The sequence below is a fragment of the Amblyomma mixtum genome, chromosome 3, assembly GCF_055824585.1.
Source record: "Amblyomma mixtum isolate Tamu chromosome 3, ASM5582458v1, whole genome shotgun sequence".
In the NCBI taxonomy this organism is placed as follows: Eukaryota; Metazoa; Arthropoda; class Arachnida; order Ixodida; family Ixodidae; genus Amblyomma; species Amblyomma mixtum.
The window spans coordinates 223,428,039-223,444,489 of NC_143014.1; the positions used below are offsets into that span (position 1 = coordinate 223,428,039).

Genomic DNA, 16,451 nt, shown 5'->3' on the forward strand with positions numbered 1-16,451 from the left:
GCAGATATAAAATACGTACAAGACAATAAAGAAAGCAGAAATGCAGCAAAAGAAAAAAAAACGTACCGCCCGTTCTTCTATCGGCGCTTGAACCACATTGTTGCGCATGCACGACCACTTGTCTTTTGTGGACACATATGGCCAGTGCTTAAGCAGTCGAAAATTCCATCTTGCCTGAGCCGCGCAGCTGTTCGCGGAGCATTCACGACCCCTTCCCATTTTCGCCTCGTGGAACACGTGGAAAAGGTCACGTTGAAATAGAGAGATAGAAAGAGAGAGAGAGTAGAATAAAACAAGTGCTCATTCGAAATGCGCACCCCCCATCAGCCTTCTCCTTCTCCCGATTCAATCTCGCCAGGTTCTGGTCGGAACGGGCTGCCTGAAAACTTACTTTCCCAACGCCCAATGAGAGGTTACGTAAGAAAATTTTTCGGAGAGCATCAACTCTGCTGTGGATTGCAACGCGTTCCCGTTATCTCTTCTAAAATGAACGAAGAATTCTCGGAAAAAGAACGTGTGTTGAGAAATGCGAGCTAGCTTCCAATCGTTTCTTTCAATGCGAACGACGCGTTAGGAAAAGAGCTAGCGCGCCATTTGTTGTTGAGGACACCCGCAACCTCGCCGGTAACCGATTTTTCGATCCTGCGAAGTTCAAAATTTCGAATTCACTTTTTTGCGTTTCTTTACCTTCTCTCGAGATTCTTTGGCCTTCACCGCCAGATCCACACGCAAGATTTTTTTTTTCACGTTACACAACCAACTGCGGTATGTTTTCGTCGTTAGGTGGTGGGCGCTGTGGTTATGTCTCTACATCACCAAACATTCCCCAAGGTTTCGCTTCTTTCAAAACGCGCGTTATTATGCCCGCCACATATTCAACGTGAGAGATGAATATGAGAAGCCCTCCTGGATATGTATCAGCACGAACAGGGCTGTCCTAAATTTCTCCTGTATTTATTATGAAGACGCAGAACGGAGAAAGGATTGGTCGTCTCCCAGCCGACCTCTCACGTAACAGCATGCCGCCGCTATTCAGCCTTCTTTATTCCGTAACAATGATGCACTGGATGCGCGAATCTCTCGTTTAATCTTCAGGTGTCCACAGCTGCACTCTGAGCAAAGAGGTATGTCTACCGTTACGAAACCACTTCCACTAGGGACATGTGCGTGTCCGACCACCGGACGGTAAATTAAGAAAAACAAGATGCACCAACTCAATTCCAAATAGATGCTGCCGCTTGAACGCGCTACGTTTCAGTGATGTAAACATTTATTATGGCAATAAACCAAGATGGCGTTCGTAAACTTTGCATTAAAAAAAAAAAAAAAACCGGAGTGATCATGCCCCTGAATACAGACCCGACACCGCAGAATCGTACGAACACCGTAATTTCAAACAGAGATTTTGTTCAAAGACGGAGATGCTTCTTATATTTCACTCCAGGGTTTTGACGGTTGTAGAGCCAATTATTAGGACAAAGAATAAAGAGAGACTAAAGGGCCCAGGTCCTGTCACTTCGTCGATGAAGAAGATAATAGTAATTTTTTTTATGAATTTATGAATCAATGAACCACCTTTTTTCTTACCACCTCAAGCGGAAGAACCCAAATCAAATGCAGCAAAATGTGCAACCAGAGAAAGAACGAAAACATCTCGAGCCACTCAGGATCATTCGAACTTGTTTGGCAGACGAACATCAACAAAGTTATTGAACTTCACAAAGCATCAAGAATAGAAACGAAAAACTAGAAAAATTCTGCAAAAAGACCAAATATCCACAAAGAGTGCCATAATAAACGTACTGACTTTTATGTAAATACAAGGAAGAAGCGAACAACATGACTTGCTTAACATATTTGAACAAGAAACCCACTCATGACAAGCGACATGCTTACATCCGCAACATCGCGAGTTTAATTTCAAACAAATATCACGTAGTGCCGCTGCTGACAGCGAAAACATAGCACGCATAGCGGGTGTATTAACCGCGTCAAAAATGGGAAAACCATGATTTGGCGATTCGAGTGCGCTTATCTCAAGGTTACTCAGAATTAGGAGGCAAAGGATGCTGGCGCACAAATGAGGCATTGAAACGTTCCCACTTGGGCACAATTTGTAAGCTAAATTCCACACGATCGGTCGTCAACGCACTTTTATGTCAGAACGGTGCTACATCTTTTGACTCGGCTAGTACAAGCGTATACACAGAGCGCCTACAACAACCTCGAGATCGGCAAATGGCGTGACCTTTCTAGCATAAAAAAGGGACACCGGAGACTTCCAACAAGCTCCTGTTAAACCTATCGACATCTGTATTATTACACCTACCATTGTGCTCCCAGAAAATCTGCGAATCGACCCCATTACAAAGAGCGTTGCAGCCGATATACCAATCATCTTCACCCTATAGAATCGACGATCGTCTACATAGACTCATCATGAACAACCCAGTTTGGAGTGGCTGCTTATTCAATTGCCAGCGGCAACTACGTAGTGACGAACACCTGGGTCCTTACATTCATCCCTTTCTAAAGCGACACTGTACACCCTCCCGATAATTACGAGTATTCAGGACTCCTCCAGAGCGTCCCCTAATTGCTCACAACATACCATACACGCCGGTACAATACAGGCTATACGCGCAATTCATACGGGTCGGATTCCTGCACAACTACGGGATGATGTACAAAAAGCTCTCCTCAATGTACGTCCCCACACTAACACACTGAGGTGGATTCCTGGCCACGATGGAACCCCAAGCAATGATGGTTTGGTTTGGCTTATGGGGTTTCACGTCCCAATGCGACTCAGGCTATGAGGGACGCCGTAGTGAAGGGCTCCGTATAATTTCGACCACCTGGGGTTTTTTAACGTGCACTGACATCGCACAGTACACGGGCCTCTAGAATTTCGCCTCCATCGAAATTCGGCCGCCGCGGCCGGGATCGAACCCGCGCCTTTCGGGTCAACAGCAGAACATCGTAACCACTGAGCCACCGCGGCGGGGCCCAGGCAATGAGGTGGAGCATCGCCTCATCTGTCCACTCACGTCGGACACTACCCTCTACTATACAGAAGAAATAAATAATCAGTATGCAAACATTTATAAAAACACTCCGTGCACTTCCTGTACGACCACCACAAAACTGCGCATTCTTCGACGCAAACACCAAAAATACACTCCTCAGGCCTGGCCAATCTTTTCTCTACCGTATCGGACACTCCTTCGCATTCCCCAGTTGTCGCGAACAGTATGCTTATTTAGAACGTTGCCTTTTATTCTGCCCCGTTGCCATTCAGTCCCTTCATTTCCCACGCTCTTCTCCACCAACGTGACGGGCTTGGCAAGCCTCGGTCCAACTGACGTAGCAGTTGGCTTTGGTAACCCTGGGTCAGGATATCCTCGACGTTTAATATTACGTCGAAATAAAATTCACTCCCCTGAAGTAGCGTTTAGTTTTCCCAGTGGCAATGTAATGCTGAACGGAATTGCTTCGGATGCACAATGTAGCTTTTTTTCTGACCAGTGGCAGAATGTAGACGCCCAAAAAGTTGTAAACGTCTACAACGGGTCGACCCCAGTCAGGGTGCAGTTTCCCTAGCAGATATTGAAGAGCAGCAGTCAAGTCTACTTCTCCAGCCTCTACCAGTAACTGCTTTCATCGGGCCTTTCCTGCGCAGTTACCGGTCAATTAATTAGGTTGCGTGGTTGAAGCCGCCCGCGCAAGCTTTCGCGAGCAAACAATAACCGTCAACTACCGCTGTTAGCAGTGCACAAGTTACGTCAATGGATTTTCTGCTTGTTTCCGTGGCTTGGTCTTGAAATGCTTCGATTTCGGTTTTATGGTGTTTAACGTCCCAGGGCGACTCAGGCTAGGAAGGGCGCCGTAGAGGAGGGCCGCCGATAATTTCTACCACCTGGGGTTCTTTAACGTGCATTGACATCGCACGCTGCACGGGCCTCCAGCATTTCGCCTTATTCGAAATGCGACTGCCGCGACCGGGATTCGAACCTGCGTCTTTCGGGTCAGCAACGGAGCACCAGAACCACACTGAGCCACCGCGGCGGCCAATCGCTTCGAATAGCTCTCCTTGCAGACGGCGCCCCACCAAGTTGCTTTTTCAGCGCGCTTTCACTAAAGAGCACGAAATAAACTTACGACGAAACAATACGATACTCAACTGTACCCTCAAAGACGTCATTGGGGACAGTGTTGTCAACAGCAAGCCAATCCACGCGGGATTATAGGAAGACAGACAAAATCCACAACACATGGCAGGCACGGCATTACACCTTTTCCTCTTAGTTTGTGTCAATTGAAATCGAGGCGTGAAACTCGACAATTTTTGGCTTCGCACCCGTACATTTGAATCAAGAATTTTCGAACCTACGAATGCAATCTATGCGAAAAGCTGTTTGCACGGTTACCGAATGAAGCACCACAGATCGCTCTCACTGATAAATCACCCTGAAATTCAGTCCAAGCGAAAGCCTTTCATCAGTCGCAGCTCTGTTCAGTGTAAGAGTGTATCGATATCTTTCTTTTTTTTTTTTTCGTCATAGCAGATAGGTGCCTTCTTCAGTCGGAAAAGCATACCTCGATGCAAGCCATTTTGCGCCTAGATTAAACCTAGAGAGAAAAAAAACTAGATTAACGCTCTAGCTGGCACTGTTTCTTGCTACCGCATATCTTGTTCATTGATAAGAATGCTAAAACGGCGAACATTACCAACACATGTCAAAAACGCGCAAGAATTTTAAGTCTCAGTTTTAACGCTTGTTAGCCGAGAAAACCGAGGATAACCATTCATAAACACGTTGGTACCCCTCCGTTTGAATAATTAATGTCTCTAAACGTTTGTTTGCATGAAATATGACCAACGCGCCGGAGTTTTTACGGGCCAGTGATTTCGGCCTTGCAGCTGACCTATATGGCACCGTGTTCATTTGTTCTCGCGGTATACACTAAATGTTTAGCGTACATATTGTAGCAGTTCCTGGGGTGAAAGCTCAAGCAGGCAGAACCCTGCGGTCCTGTACAAGCAGGACGCACTGGGCAGTGCGCATTCAGTGTGCGGTCAGTAACCGCGGTGCTTCAGTCGCAGATGAAACACCGCGGCTGCAGGCTGCAGCTACAGGAGCGGCGGATCTGGCTCTCTCACCTTTCCTCGGAGCGTGCGATGGCCCTTAATCCCACGCCATCCTGGGACATGCTGCGATCCATGGTGCCCATTACTTCCGGTGATCGCGGCTCCAGTGCACTTAAGGGAAACCGAAGCAAAGCGTCCAGCGACGACGGCAGTCAGTTCCTACACTTCAGCAGCGACTTGAGATCAAATATTAAATACTTGGCGTCGGCGTTGACTACGGTGGTTCGCAGAGGTGACTGTGGCACTGGTCTGTGTCCGCTGGACAGTTCTTCGTCTTCGCAGAAGCAAAAGAGGGTGAAAAAAAAAGCGCTGCACCGAAAAACGGGCCTTCTTGGTTGCGAAACAGTCAGTCGAAAACACGATCACCAGTGAATGCGAGCACGAAGGTGGGAACTGGCCTGACAACGCAGATAAACTGGTCACGATGCAGATAAGTCTTCGTAGAATCGGACGGCGGACGAGAATGACGAGGCGTATCGCGTATTCGGCTGGTCCTGAGTTTGGGGCGGGTACAAAGTCGCGGCAACGGGCGGGAGCTCGGAGACGATTGTGAGTGGGTAAGACGTGGGAAAGGATCCCGATAAACAGGAACTAAAGGGCTGGTCGCAGCACCTGATCCCGCCGAGGTATGCACAGAGAGGAGCGCGCACACGAAGAGGCGCTAGATGCGCGGAGGAAACAGAGGAGTGTCGCACTGGAAAAAAGTATGCAAACGGTGTGAATGTATAGACGCGTGTGTGAGTGGTCCCTGTAGGGAGGCGACGGACGCCTGACGGTCAGGGCCGCGCGGGCGCGAGCGAAGCCGGCAGCCCGGCAAACCCGGGTTCAGCGCGAGACGCGGACTGGCACCGAGGGCCGCGGCAGAAGCGCTGCTCCTGTCGTCCTCCTCTCCCACCTTCCAACCTTCCTCCCTCCCTCCCCGCGTCCCCCCCATTCGGAGCCTGGACCCGGGCTTTTCGCTCCACGAGCCAAGAGTGGGAATGCGCTCCCCCTCTTGTTCTCGCTCTGCTCTCTTTCCCTCCCCCACCTCAACTCCGGAGCGAGCAGCGCGCACCTAGCGACGCGCGCCGGAAAGTCCTCCGACCCGCAACTGTCCGCATGCCTTTCGTGTGGAGTAAAACTTTTGCCAAGCTCTGACGGTGGGCGCTGCCAAACATTGCCGTGCTTTCGCTGGTTTTCGAAATGGGCCCAAGGAGGGCAAATCATATTTATATTCAGTTTTTTTTAAATGTATATAATGCTGATGGATGTCTTGGCAAGGGAGCTATAAGAACAGCTTGACTAGGCCTCGGCACCAGCAGTGCACTGGGAATGTTCAGTGACCAAAGTTTTATCATCCTATACAGCAGTAGCATGAAAAAGGAAACTTTAAACGGACAGTGAAACAGCTCACGCTTACAAACACGCAATAAACTTGTTTTGTACTCATGTCTGCGAAGAAATGCGTAGCAGAAGTGAAAGTTAAAAAAAAAAAAATAAATGCCGCGTAACATGTTAAACCGCACGTACAAGAATAGTTTGGTTTGGTTTAATCGAGTTGCACGTCCCGAAGCGACTCAGGCTGTGAGGGACGCCGGAGTGGAAGGCTCCGGAAATTTCGACTGCCTGGGGTTCTTTAACGTGCTCTGACAACGCACAGTACACGGGCCTTTAGCTTTTCGCCTCCCTCGAAATACGACCGCCACGGCCGGGATCGAACCCGCGTCTTTTTGGTCAGCATCCGAGCACCACAAGCACTGTGCCATCGCAGATCGGCATGTACACGCACGCATAACATAGCATAGTAGTCAGCGTTCGTGGCAAACATTATATTCAACACCTTCATAATGATCACGTCGGCATAGGTAGAGAGGAACAAAATTATGAAGAAAAAGGCAATGACGCAACAAGCGTATTCTGGTGTGGAATCGAGCTACAGTAACGTTTTCCACAGAGCATGGATCCATTATTTGGACCGAAAGGAGGTTATGGATGAACTTGTCACGCAGCTTTGCACGAGACAACGTACTGTATCCTGGCAGCACCTAAAATTTATTTAATATATGAATAAGAATTCCGTCGCGATCCTTCATGTCCCAGCTGGTCTGCCCCTCATACCAACCTCTCCCCCTGCTTATTCTCCTGCCCGGTTGCTCTGCAATCGTTTTTTTTTTTTGCCCACCCCCGCCCGCACTGTCGGGACCTGGCTGGACTGGCTTAGAGCTGAAGGGGAAGATGAACAGCGCCTGCTCGTGCAGCAGGCCATCGACGTCTTAGGAGCCTAAGTCTAGCGCCTGAATAAAGTACGATACCAGTACTATACTGCTACTTGTGCGCCAGCGACTGCCTAAACTAATTCATGTGATGACGCTGCATTAGCCACTTATCAGAATCTCGCGTTTGGGATGCATTATTTCGCTCTGCTAGACCTGACAGATCGCGCAAAAATCTACTGCACTTATCGTTCGAATAATGCAGCTGGTACAGCAGGCGGCATTCGTATAGGTGTTCACCATTAATTATCCTGTGATTAAAGAACAGCTCTTCAGTTGAGTGCAGGTAGAGGACGTTGGAAACACAGAGAATAGTTTTTTTTTTACTAGTATCAGCAATCTGATAATATTTATTTTGGCGGTTGTTCCCCACACTAACATGCCGTCGTCGAAATTTGATTGGAAGAATGCCTGATAGATTTCAAGTTTGCTGCTGAAAGTAAAATAATTACGGCATCTATTAAAAGCGCCCTCGGCACAGAGTTTCTTAATCGGCGAATCAATTTGTCTTTCCCATGTCATGCGAGTGGCAAATATCACGCCTAAAACTTTGTTCTATCATTAAATCTAGTTTGTGGTGACCGAATTTTAGTACATAATTTGTGGAGCCATATTTGTTTTGTTTTTTTTGGTGCGAATAAGAAACTTTTAGGCTCTTTTGTGTTGATTTTAAGACCGTTTAGATACGACCACTGAAGTGATTTGAGAAAAAAATATTGGTACAGGTAAACAGTCTAGTTGGATTGTCGGATGGTAGAAATACGCGTGTATCATAGCCGTATAATACAAAACCTGTATGTTTCGCAACAAGCGTGACGTCACTGCCGTACATTTCGAACAACAAACAGCCTCCTCTGTGCACACCGCACTGAATTGTTTGGAAAGCGGACCGGTAGCCATTGACAACCACACATTGTTCTCAATAAGTAACATAAGACCGTAAAAGAGAATACGGTACAACGCGGACAACGCAAAAATGCACCTTCTTTAGCAAAATAACGCGACTAAGGATATCCAGTGCCTTGCTGTACAGACACTACTGAAGTAATCTTGTTCGCTTCTATATTCTTAGGATTATTTCATTTTCAATTAAGACCGCAGACTTCGCGGAATTCTCTTTCTTAAGCACAAGTTGACGCTTAGATGTAACGTCAGGCCGATCATTAACAACAGCAACAAGAAACTGTCCAATCATGAGAGCATAACTTTCTCGAGGGCCCTCGAGAATACCGACACAGCTGAGATCTGTACATAGTCCCTTAGGTGATTTCTGTTCTGACCTTTGAATAGAAATGACACATAAGCGCGTTTGATTTTGTCAGGAAAGCCTCCAGATTCCACTGTCAAGTTCACGATATCGATAAGCAATGGAAAAATGATGACAAATACAATACCGACAGATTTTGTCTTTAGATTGTCGATATCGATGATCTTACCGTTTTTCAAGCCTAAGAACGACAGCTGAACTTGAAAGTAGTCTATCGCTCGTACTAGCTGCGTCACTAACATTATGTTTTCCATCGCCATGTTAACATAATAACTGTTGAAATGCTCCGACAAAGCAGATCCAGAAATGGCTTTCTCAGATGGAATTATCTCATCTGTATCTCCAAGGCCCGAGTTCGTTTCAAGTGCTTCGTTTATAATATCTCACATGCGGTCAGGAAAAGACAGCGATACGTGTTGAAAGAGCGCGTCACGATATTTCTCGTTGGCTTTCCACAGTTCACTGTTTACCCTGTTGCGAAGTTTCTTGAAAGCTACAAGTATTGCTAGATTTCGTGCTCTTAAGAATGCGCCGTGAAGTTTGTTTTTCAGATTAATGGTTTATTGGGGCTTAACGTCCCAAAGCGACTCAGGCTCTGAGGGACGCCATAGTGAAGGGCTCCGGAAATTTCGACCACCTGGGGTTCATTTACGTGCACTGACATCGCACAGTACACGGGCCTCTAGAATTTCGCCTCCATCAAAATTCGGCCGCCGCGGCCGGGATCGAACCCGCGTCTTTAGGGCTATGCAGCCGAGCGCCGTAACCACTGAGCCACCGCGGCGGGACTTTTTCAGATTAATGATTTCCAGGGCTTCGAAATGCGTTTTCTAGGCTTGAATAATTTCATCACAAAAGAGTAGACTTAATAGCTAGCGAACATTTACAAGTATAAATGTACGCCCCATCTGCAGTTGTTTCATTGTATTTCAAGTCCTGTGGTTATGCTGAATTCTGTCCGTAAATAATTACAGACTGGAATTATTTATGCTTTAATGTTGAGCTCGTGTGGAGCTGTTTTCTTCCCTTAGGTATGGCTGACGTAGGCCACAAAGATGGGGCAGTGGTCGTTGATTTCAGAGTTGAGTGTCAGTAGCTGTTACCGATGGGTCAGCATTAGTGATGAATAGATAAAAAGTTGTTTAGCTGGCCAGCGTTACGCGTCTGGATGTTGCGATTACCTTTCGGTAGCCAAAAGCGTTCATTAGGTGAACCAGTTCTTAGGAATGTCTGATTTCAGGTAAAAGATTAGTAATAAAGTCGCTGCCGAAGATAAGTCTGCACCTTTCATATGACATGTCCTATAAATAAGTCAATGATACTAAGAAAGCTATCAGTGTTAGAAGAAGGGGCTCGACCAACGACACAAAACATACTGCCGCTAGCCTGGTGACACACAGATTCATAATCAGCAGTAACCCCAGTAAACAGATACAACTTCTCGCAGCATTCTGCATCGAAAATATAGGAAGCTACAGCGCACCCTGTTTTCCAGTTCGGCCCACTGAACAGCGTTTGTAGTCAACTAAATTAAAAACATTATTGGAGGAGGTTCACTACGTTGCTGTGAACTTGATAACAGTGAATTTAAAACCAAAGTGGTTTCGAAAAAAAAAAAAAAGAGTGAATTGATCATATTTCCGATCTGGCATTATTATAAAGCACAAATATTGCTGTTTTCACATTAAGGGATGCCTCCACTTTTAGCATTTCACGAACTCATTCGAGCTATAAAGATATCGACAGAGACGTTACCTGGCTAGTTGATTTTGCGTGATTGATTAGAATCAGGCGCAACAGACACATGACACAGGGCTAACGTCGTCTCATCCTATGTCTTGTTTCCGTCACCTTTTTGTTCTAATTAATTCCCTGTCTGATCTTCACTACCATTGAAAAAAGGGGCAGTGCCGGAACAAAGGTCCTGAGGAAGCATGAATAAATATGCTAGAGGTATGTGTCTAAATTAAACGGCCATCATATGCTTTGAAAAGAAGAGTTAGAAAACACGAACTGGAAGGGCTGTCACGCTCGGAGAAACAATATATGCCTTGTTTACTGCACATCTACGATAAGTTGCATTCAGAGCGTTAAAGCGTGAACAGAGGTGCGCCGTAGGCCCCAACGATGGCTTGCACCCCGCATTGTCGAGAACTTCGAATGGCAAAATACGTCGGGAGAAAATACATCGGAGAAAAAGCATTGTTCGGGATTTTGGGGAGGCAAAAACAGCTTAGAATATGTAGTGAGGCCCAAGAAGTAGCGAGGAAATGCATCTCGGCCAAGCAGACATGGCATGTGTAGACTGTGAGAGATAATTAAGCAAGAGGTGAAAAACAGCTTTTCGGAAACTGTAATGGCACTCTCAGGTTTGGAACACGAGTATCTGGACAGCACCCGAAAGCAAAGTATGCCACCAATGCATCCTGTCAGTACACCCTCGCAAAGCCAGAATTCGGAGCACAATGAGATAGTTTAAATGAAGCAGAGCACAGGGTAGCTTTGGAAGGGAAGAAGAACGATATGCGTTACAGCATTACACAGGAACACAGCAATACGGATTAAGAAAAAACAAATGAGAGTTTATTATATTCTATCTGAAATTCCTATGAAGAAATTGACAATAAGACCTAGAATGAGCAGAAGAGGTTATCTGTGGTCTGTTAAAGCGCCAGAGAGGAAATAGAATGGAGGGTGGAAAGAGAACAAGCGAATGCGGCAGAGAAGTAGACGGAGCGCTGAGGTTTGGATATTCGCGGGTGCACAATTTCCCGGTAGTGTTGTGAGGGGTGTACCCGCGACTTGGCGTACGACAGGGGTAACTGTAGAGTACTGCCTTAGACTTGCAGCGGAATGAACGGGGGTGAAGACCATGGTGGCGACGCAGATCACGGTTTAGAAGGCGCCATACTTTGATGCTGTTAGTCAGCCAGACAACCGATCGAAATTTCTGCAAAGTTTGCTTGTAACCTGTTTACTCAATAAGTTACGGCACTTGAATTGTAGCTTTCCGGCCTGCTGACGTGCATCTGCTACTTTGTTGAAACAACTAGAGCATATTTTTCTACGAGGTAGGAAATAAGGATGCTCCTTTCACTCGGTGTCACTCTCTTGCCTTACTATCACTTCTCGCATAAGTTTTCATTTGCCCGCGTGAGTACAGGAGCGTGGGAGACAGGAAGCTACTAACGAGCGGCGCACGGTGCCCAATAACTTACGATTACTTTTTTCGTGGTTAAGTAACATGAGTGCAAGAAAAGGAAAATACCGGACTGTGCCCGTGCGAGAGAAACATATCGCAAACAGACATTAAAAGAGAAGCGAAGACTGCCGGATACGAAGCTCTGCGCTCGCCAATTTTCTGGGAAGGTCATTTTAAATAAGATGAATGACCGAAGAACGAAGAGGAAAAGAAAGCTGCAAAGAAAGATGGGAAGAAAAACAGACAGACAGATAAAAAGGCAAAAAGATAGCAAGGAATGTCTACTTTGTAAAACAAACACAGAAAATTTGGCAGAGATACGGAAACGCGAAAAAGACAGCATTAGTTTGGCATTAAGTTGTCAGCAGTGAAGCAAGAAAAGAAAAAGAAGGAAGGAAGGAAACAATGAAAAAGAAAGCAGGAAGAACAGAAGCACGAAAGATGGGCGGAAGTAGGAAAGGGGAAAGAATATAAGAATAAAACGAAAACCGCGAAAGGGAGAACGCAAGGCAAAAAGAAAAAAGAAGGAAGGAAAGAAACAACGAAGGAAGGAAGGAAGGAAGGAAGGAAGGAAGGAAGGAAGCAAGGAAGCAAGGAAGGAAGGAAGGAAGGAAGGAAGGAAGGAAGGAAGGAAGGAAGGAAGGAAGGAATAAAATGATAAATAAATGAAGGAAAGAATGAATGAAACAGGGAAATAAAGGAAGAGCAATAAGAGCAAGCAAAAAACAGAGAGGAAGAAAGGAAAGAAGGAAGGAGGGAAAGGGGGAAGGAAACCTGCAAGTAAAGGACGAAACAATGAATGAAAAAGAAAAAGTAAAGAAAGACGGAATCATTGAATGACGAAAGGCAGGGCTGCAAAGCAAAATAAAGAAAGGACGACAGAGAGGAAGAAAGAAACAAAGGAGGAGGAAAAAAGGAAAGAACATAAACGAAAGGAAGGAAGAACGGAAGAAAATAAGAATGAATAAATTAATTACTAAGTAAGGAAACGAGAGAAGGCACAGAAGACGGCGGGTTCCCTGTTGTGAGTTGGGCGACTGTGTTCAGTATATATTTACAAGCATGAACCTCTTTCTTACTGGTTGATATGAGAGCATGAACGAGGGCAACAACTTCCGCTATGTGGATCCGCCGCGGTTCATTAGCCGCTCTGGTGTTTGGCTGCTAATTTTAAGGCTGCGGGTTCGATCCCTGTTGCGAATCGAAACCGCGAAGCCGTTAACTATAAAAACGCCTTTTTGTTGTGCGATGTCAACGCACGTTAAAGGACCCACTTGGCCTAAATTAATCCAGAGCCATCCACCACGACATTTCTCGTAGCTTATGATTCGCTACGGGACGTTGAACTCCACATACCAATACCTACCAATCTTCCGATAGTTGAGGCGACAAGAAGCTGAAAACGCAATTCACCATGCCCCATGTGCTCACCATATCCCCCTAAATAATAACTGCCGGTCATGTGTACATTTCCAGCACCTCTGTCATATAGCCACCCCCCTTAAGCTAAGGTGACTTTTTTGCTGAGAGAGATGTGCATACTATCGCACGGCTACGCTTGACTTCAAATGTTCAAAGCAGTTCGTAGCATAAGGAGTTGCTCAATATCCCTTGAAGGCTGCAGGAAGTACTATCAATCAGTGTAAGCGTGCGCTATTAGTGAACGGTTCGCGATGATTTTGAAACTTCCCCTTTAGTGACAATAAAAATACGCTTTCTGTTGCGTTCCAAGCTCCGAGCTCGTTTTTGAAAACAGTCGTTCGCGTAACCACTGTGTACTCCCGCTACCAAAGCGAACATCCCAACTGTCCACTACTGCATTTTTGTTTTTGCTGTTCCGTGTGCCCGCCTCTGCGCGGAAATATTATTTTATTTACAAAAGCAGCAGACTTCCTCGGATTGCAAACACACCGCGCGAGTAGAGAGGAGGAGGGGCAAGGGGGACTCATAATACATCTAAGCTCCACGTTTAGAGTTACATGTGTTCTTGTAAGCCATATTTACTGACGTACGTACTAGTTTATTCCATGTCCTGAAATGCATAACATGTCTGCGCTTCAGTACTGAATTCAGCTACGGATTTTGTCCCGAACTTTTTGTATACGGTATGTCATTGTATTGCATAGTATGGTACGCCATGCCACGGTATGGTATGGCATGGTTTATGGTTTATGGGGTTTAACGTCCCAAAGCGACTGAGGCTGTGAGAGACGCCGTAGTGGAGGGCTCCGGAAATTTCTACCACCTGGGGTTCTTTAACGTGCACTGACATCGCACAGTACACGGGCGTGTTTTGCATTTCGCCTACATTGAAATGCGGCCGTAGCGGCTGCAATTCGATCTCGCGAGCTTGGCCTGGACAGCCGTTCGCCACAGCCACTGACCCACCACGACAGGTACCACATCCACGCTTTCCTCCATTTCCACTGGCCCATAGACAAAAGCTGCCGAAATAAGGCCAGTCATGAAGGGCCACCCTTCCACCAGGCTTTATGGTTAGCTTGTTTTTTTTTTTTTCCAGACAACAAAAAGATTGAAATCGGCGTTATTAAATCTCTGCCTTCGATGTCGTTCCGGGTAGAAAGAATGGGATGGCAAATGGGAACGAGATTAGAACGCTCTTTTTGTTTTTGTTTTCCTTGCAAATCAAATTTCATCGTCGTTTCTGGGTCGCGAAAGGAGCCGAAAGTTGAGTGTGCTCTTGGTAGAGTACAGAAGAAATACAGACGACAACAATGCGAGTCTCTTGTATGACATCAAGGTTACTGTTTTGGCGGGGACGAACAGAAGCGCTTAAGCAAACCAGTGCGATGACATCACAAAAATGCCTGTATCACCAGACTGCATGAGCTTCTCTTAGCTTACTTTTAACTAAATGGACTAGGTGGGCAGTCTGGAATGGAAGCGGTTGAAAAAGAAGAGTGATACAATTCGAAGTGGTTAGAGGAAAAACAACCTTAAAACTTCTATGATTAGGAACAATGAATCGGTAATAAGAAAAACCGGAGGACGCTTAAGCTTCGACTTAAAGAGTGGAACGCGGCAGCGTGCTGCTGGTGTTGGTGGTATAAATGAACGCATTTTTCACTTTCTTCAAATATTTCAATTAACTGATAAATTACACACTCTAAATTTTCTTAATAGCCATTATCAGCACTGGCTTTTCATTATCAGCATTTTGACACCTTTGAACCCCTTTTCTTCCTATTCTTCATTCCTTTTAATTTCTTTAATTCATCAATTAATTACAAATGATTTCATTAACTCGTCATAACCTATCACACACCCATCAATCATCAATCATCAGATCCACATTGTCATGATTTGATTTTTTTTTTCGCAGCCCCCCAGTTATTTCCGACAGGCGGTGCCGACTACGCCGACGGCTTTTCGACTGAACGAGCTGTGTACTCTATGGCGTAATAATAAATGAATGTCTTTTTTTCCTATGCGGGTAATACAAATGCGGGCCTGGCAAAAACTTATAACACTTGAGTGGCAGTGCCTGGCAGCAGGAAATAGATCTGACACCTACGGCCACAAAAAACTATATTTGCGAGCTGGCCGAAGCATAAAATGCGGCCAAAAATTTGTCCAGCGCTCGGTTGCTAAGTTTCGTCGGGAGGTATTGGGAGCTGTTTACTAAGTGAACACAACCAAAGAGCATAATGTTAACGAATGCTTTTGCATATTAAAAGAGCAATTGCGTCAGCTACTTTTTCTTTTTCCACGTCGACCTCACCATTAAGGCTCCTTAACAAATCAAATATTTGCCACGCTGTCTGTACAGGCTTGACGGTCATAATGAGAATGAAGAGCGAACAGGTGGAATTAACAAGGGAGACGGTGAGTTCACCCTGCATTAGCTTGTCGTCATGTCATTCGCTGGCAGCTCTGAAATAATTAACAAATGTACGCATCCATTTCTGTCTTCTTTTTTCACGTCTTATGCATCGAAGCCACAATACAAAGCATAAATCGACCGGCTTCGTTAGAAGTAAACCAAAGATTTTTATTCTTACGCTTTACAATTTCTGACTTTATTTCCTCATTTTAGATTTCTCTTCATCCCGGACTTTTTCCTTTTGTTTGTAACATGCGGAGACAAGAATTATGTGTTGTTCTTGTTCCGGTTCCTGCCGAAACGTTTTCGCGCCCCGTTTGCTTAATATATTAAACCTAGCATTTTTTTAAATCTTCTTGACAGCATAACCCTTAACAACCAGTTTGGAAGAGCATGTTGTAAACTGCTATTCGCGTGTATGCATCGCACTGCACGAGAACCTCCGGTCGACGCAGTACACCTTACTTTCTATACATCACTGCGGCATTCAAATGGAAAGCAGTTTGGAACAGTCCTGAACAAAAGCCACGAAGGTCAGAAAACACACGTTCACGCAGCCAGTTTGGTTACAAAATTCTTCTTTCAAGGCCCGAGCGCCATCACTGACATGAAGACTTTTTCTCGTTTTGCAGTGATTATTTTCTACTGGCACTTGCGTACCAGCCTTCAAACTAAACGGCAGGTCAAGGGACACCGCGACTTCATTCAATTTTTACTCTTAGTAAAAATCGGTT

The 16,451-nt window shown here is 45.6% G+C and overlaps 1 protein-coding gene across 3 annotated transcripts in view; it reads right to left on the reverse strand.

Moving 5' to 3' along the window:
- SLO2 (slowpoke 2) overlaps positions 1-16,451 on the reverse strand; it is a 562,054-nt gene that overhangs the window by 283,438 nt on the left and 262,165 nt on the right. The window contains exon 1 of one of the 3 annotated variants that reach the window (XM_089582858.1): positions 5,165-5,925. The exons of the other annotated variants lie outside the window; for them this stretch is intronic. Within the exon in view, the coding sequence (XP_089438984.1) occupies positions 5,165-5,235 (71 nt within the window). The 5' untranslated portion in view covers positions 5,236-5,925. Of the gene's footprint in view, positions 1-5,164; positions 5,926-16,451 lie in introns of those variants that run through there. 3 annotated transcript variants of the gene reach the window in all.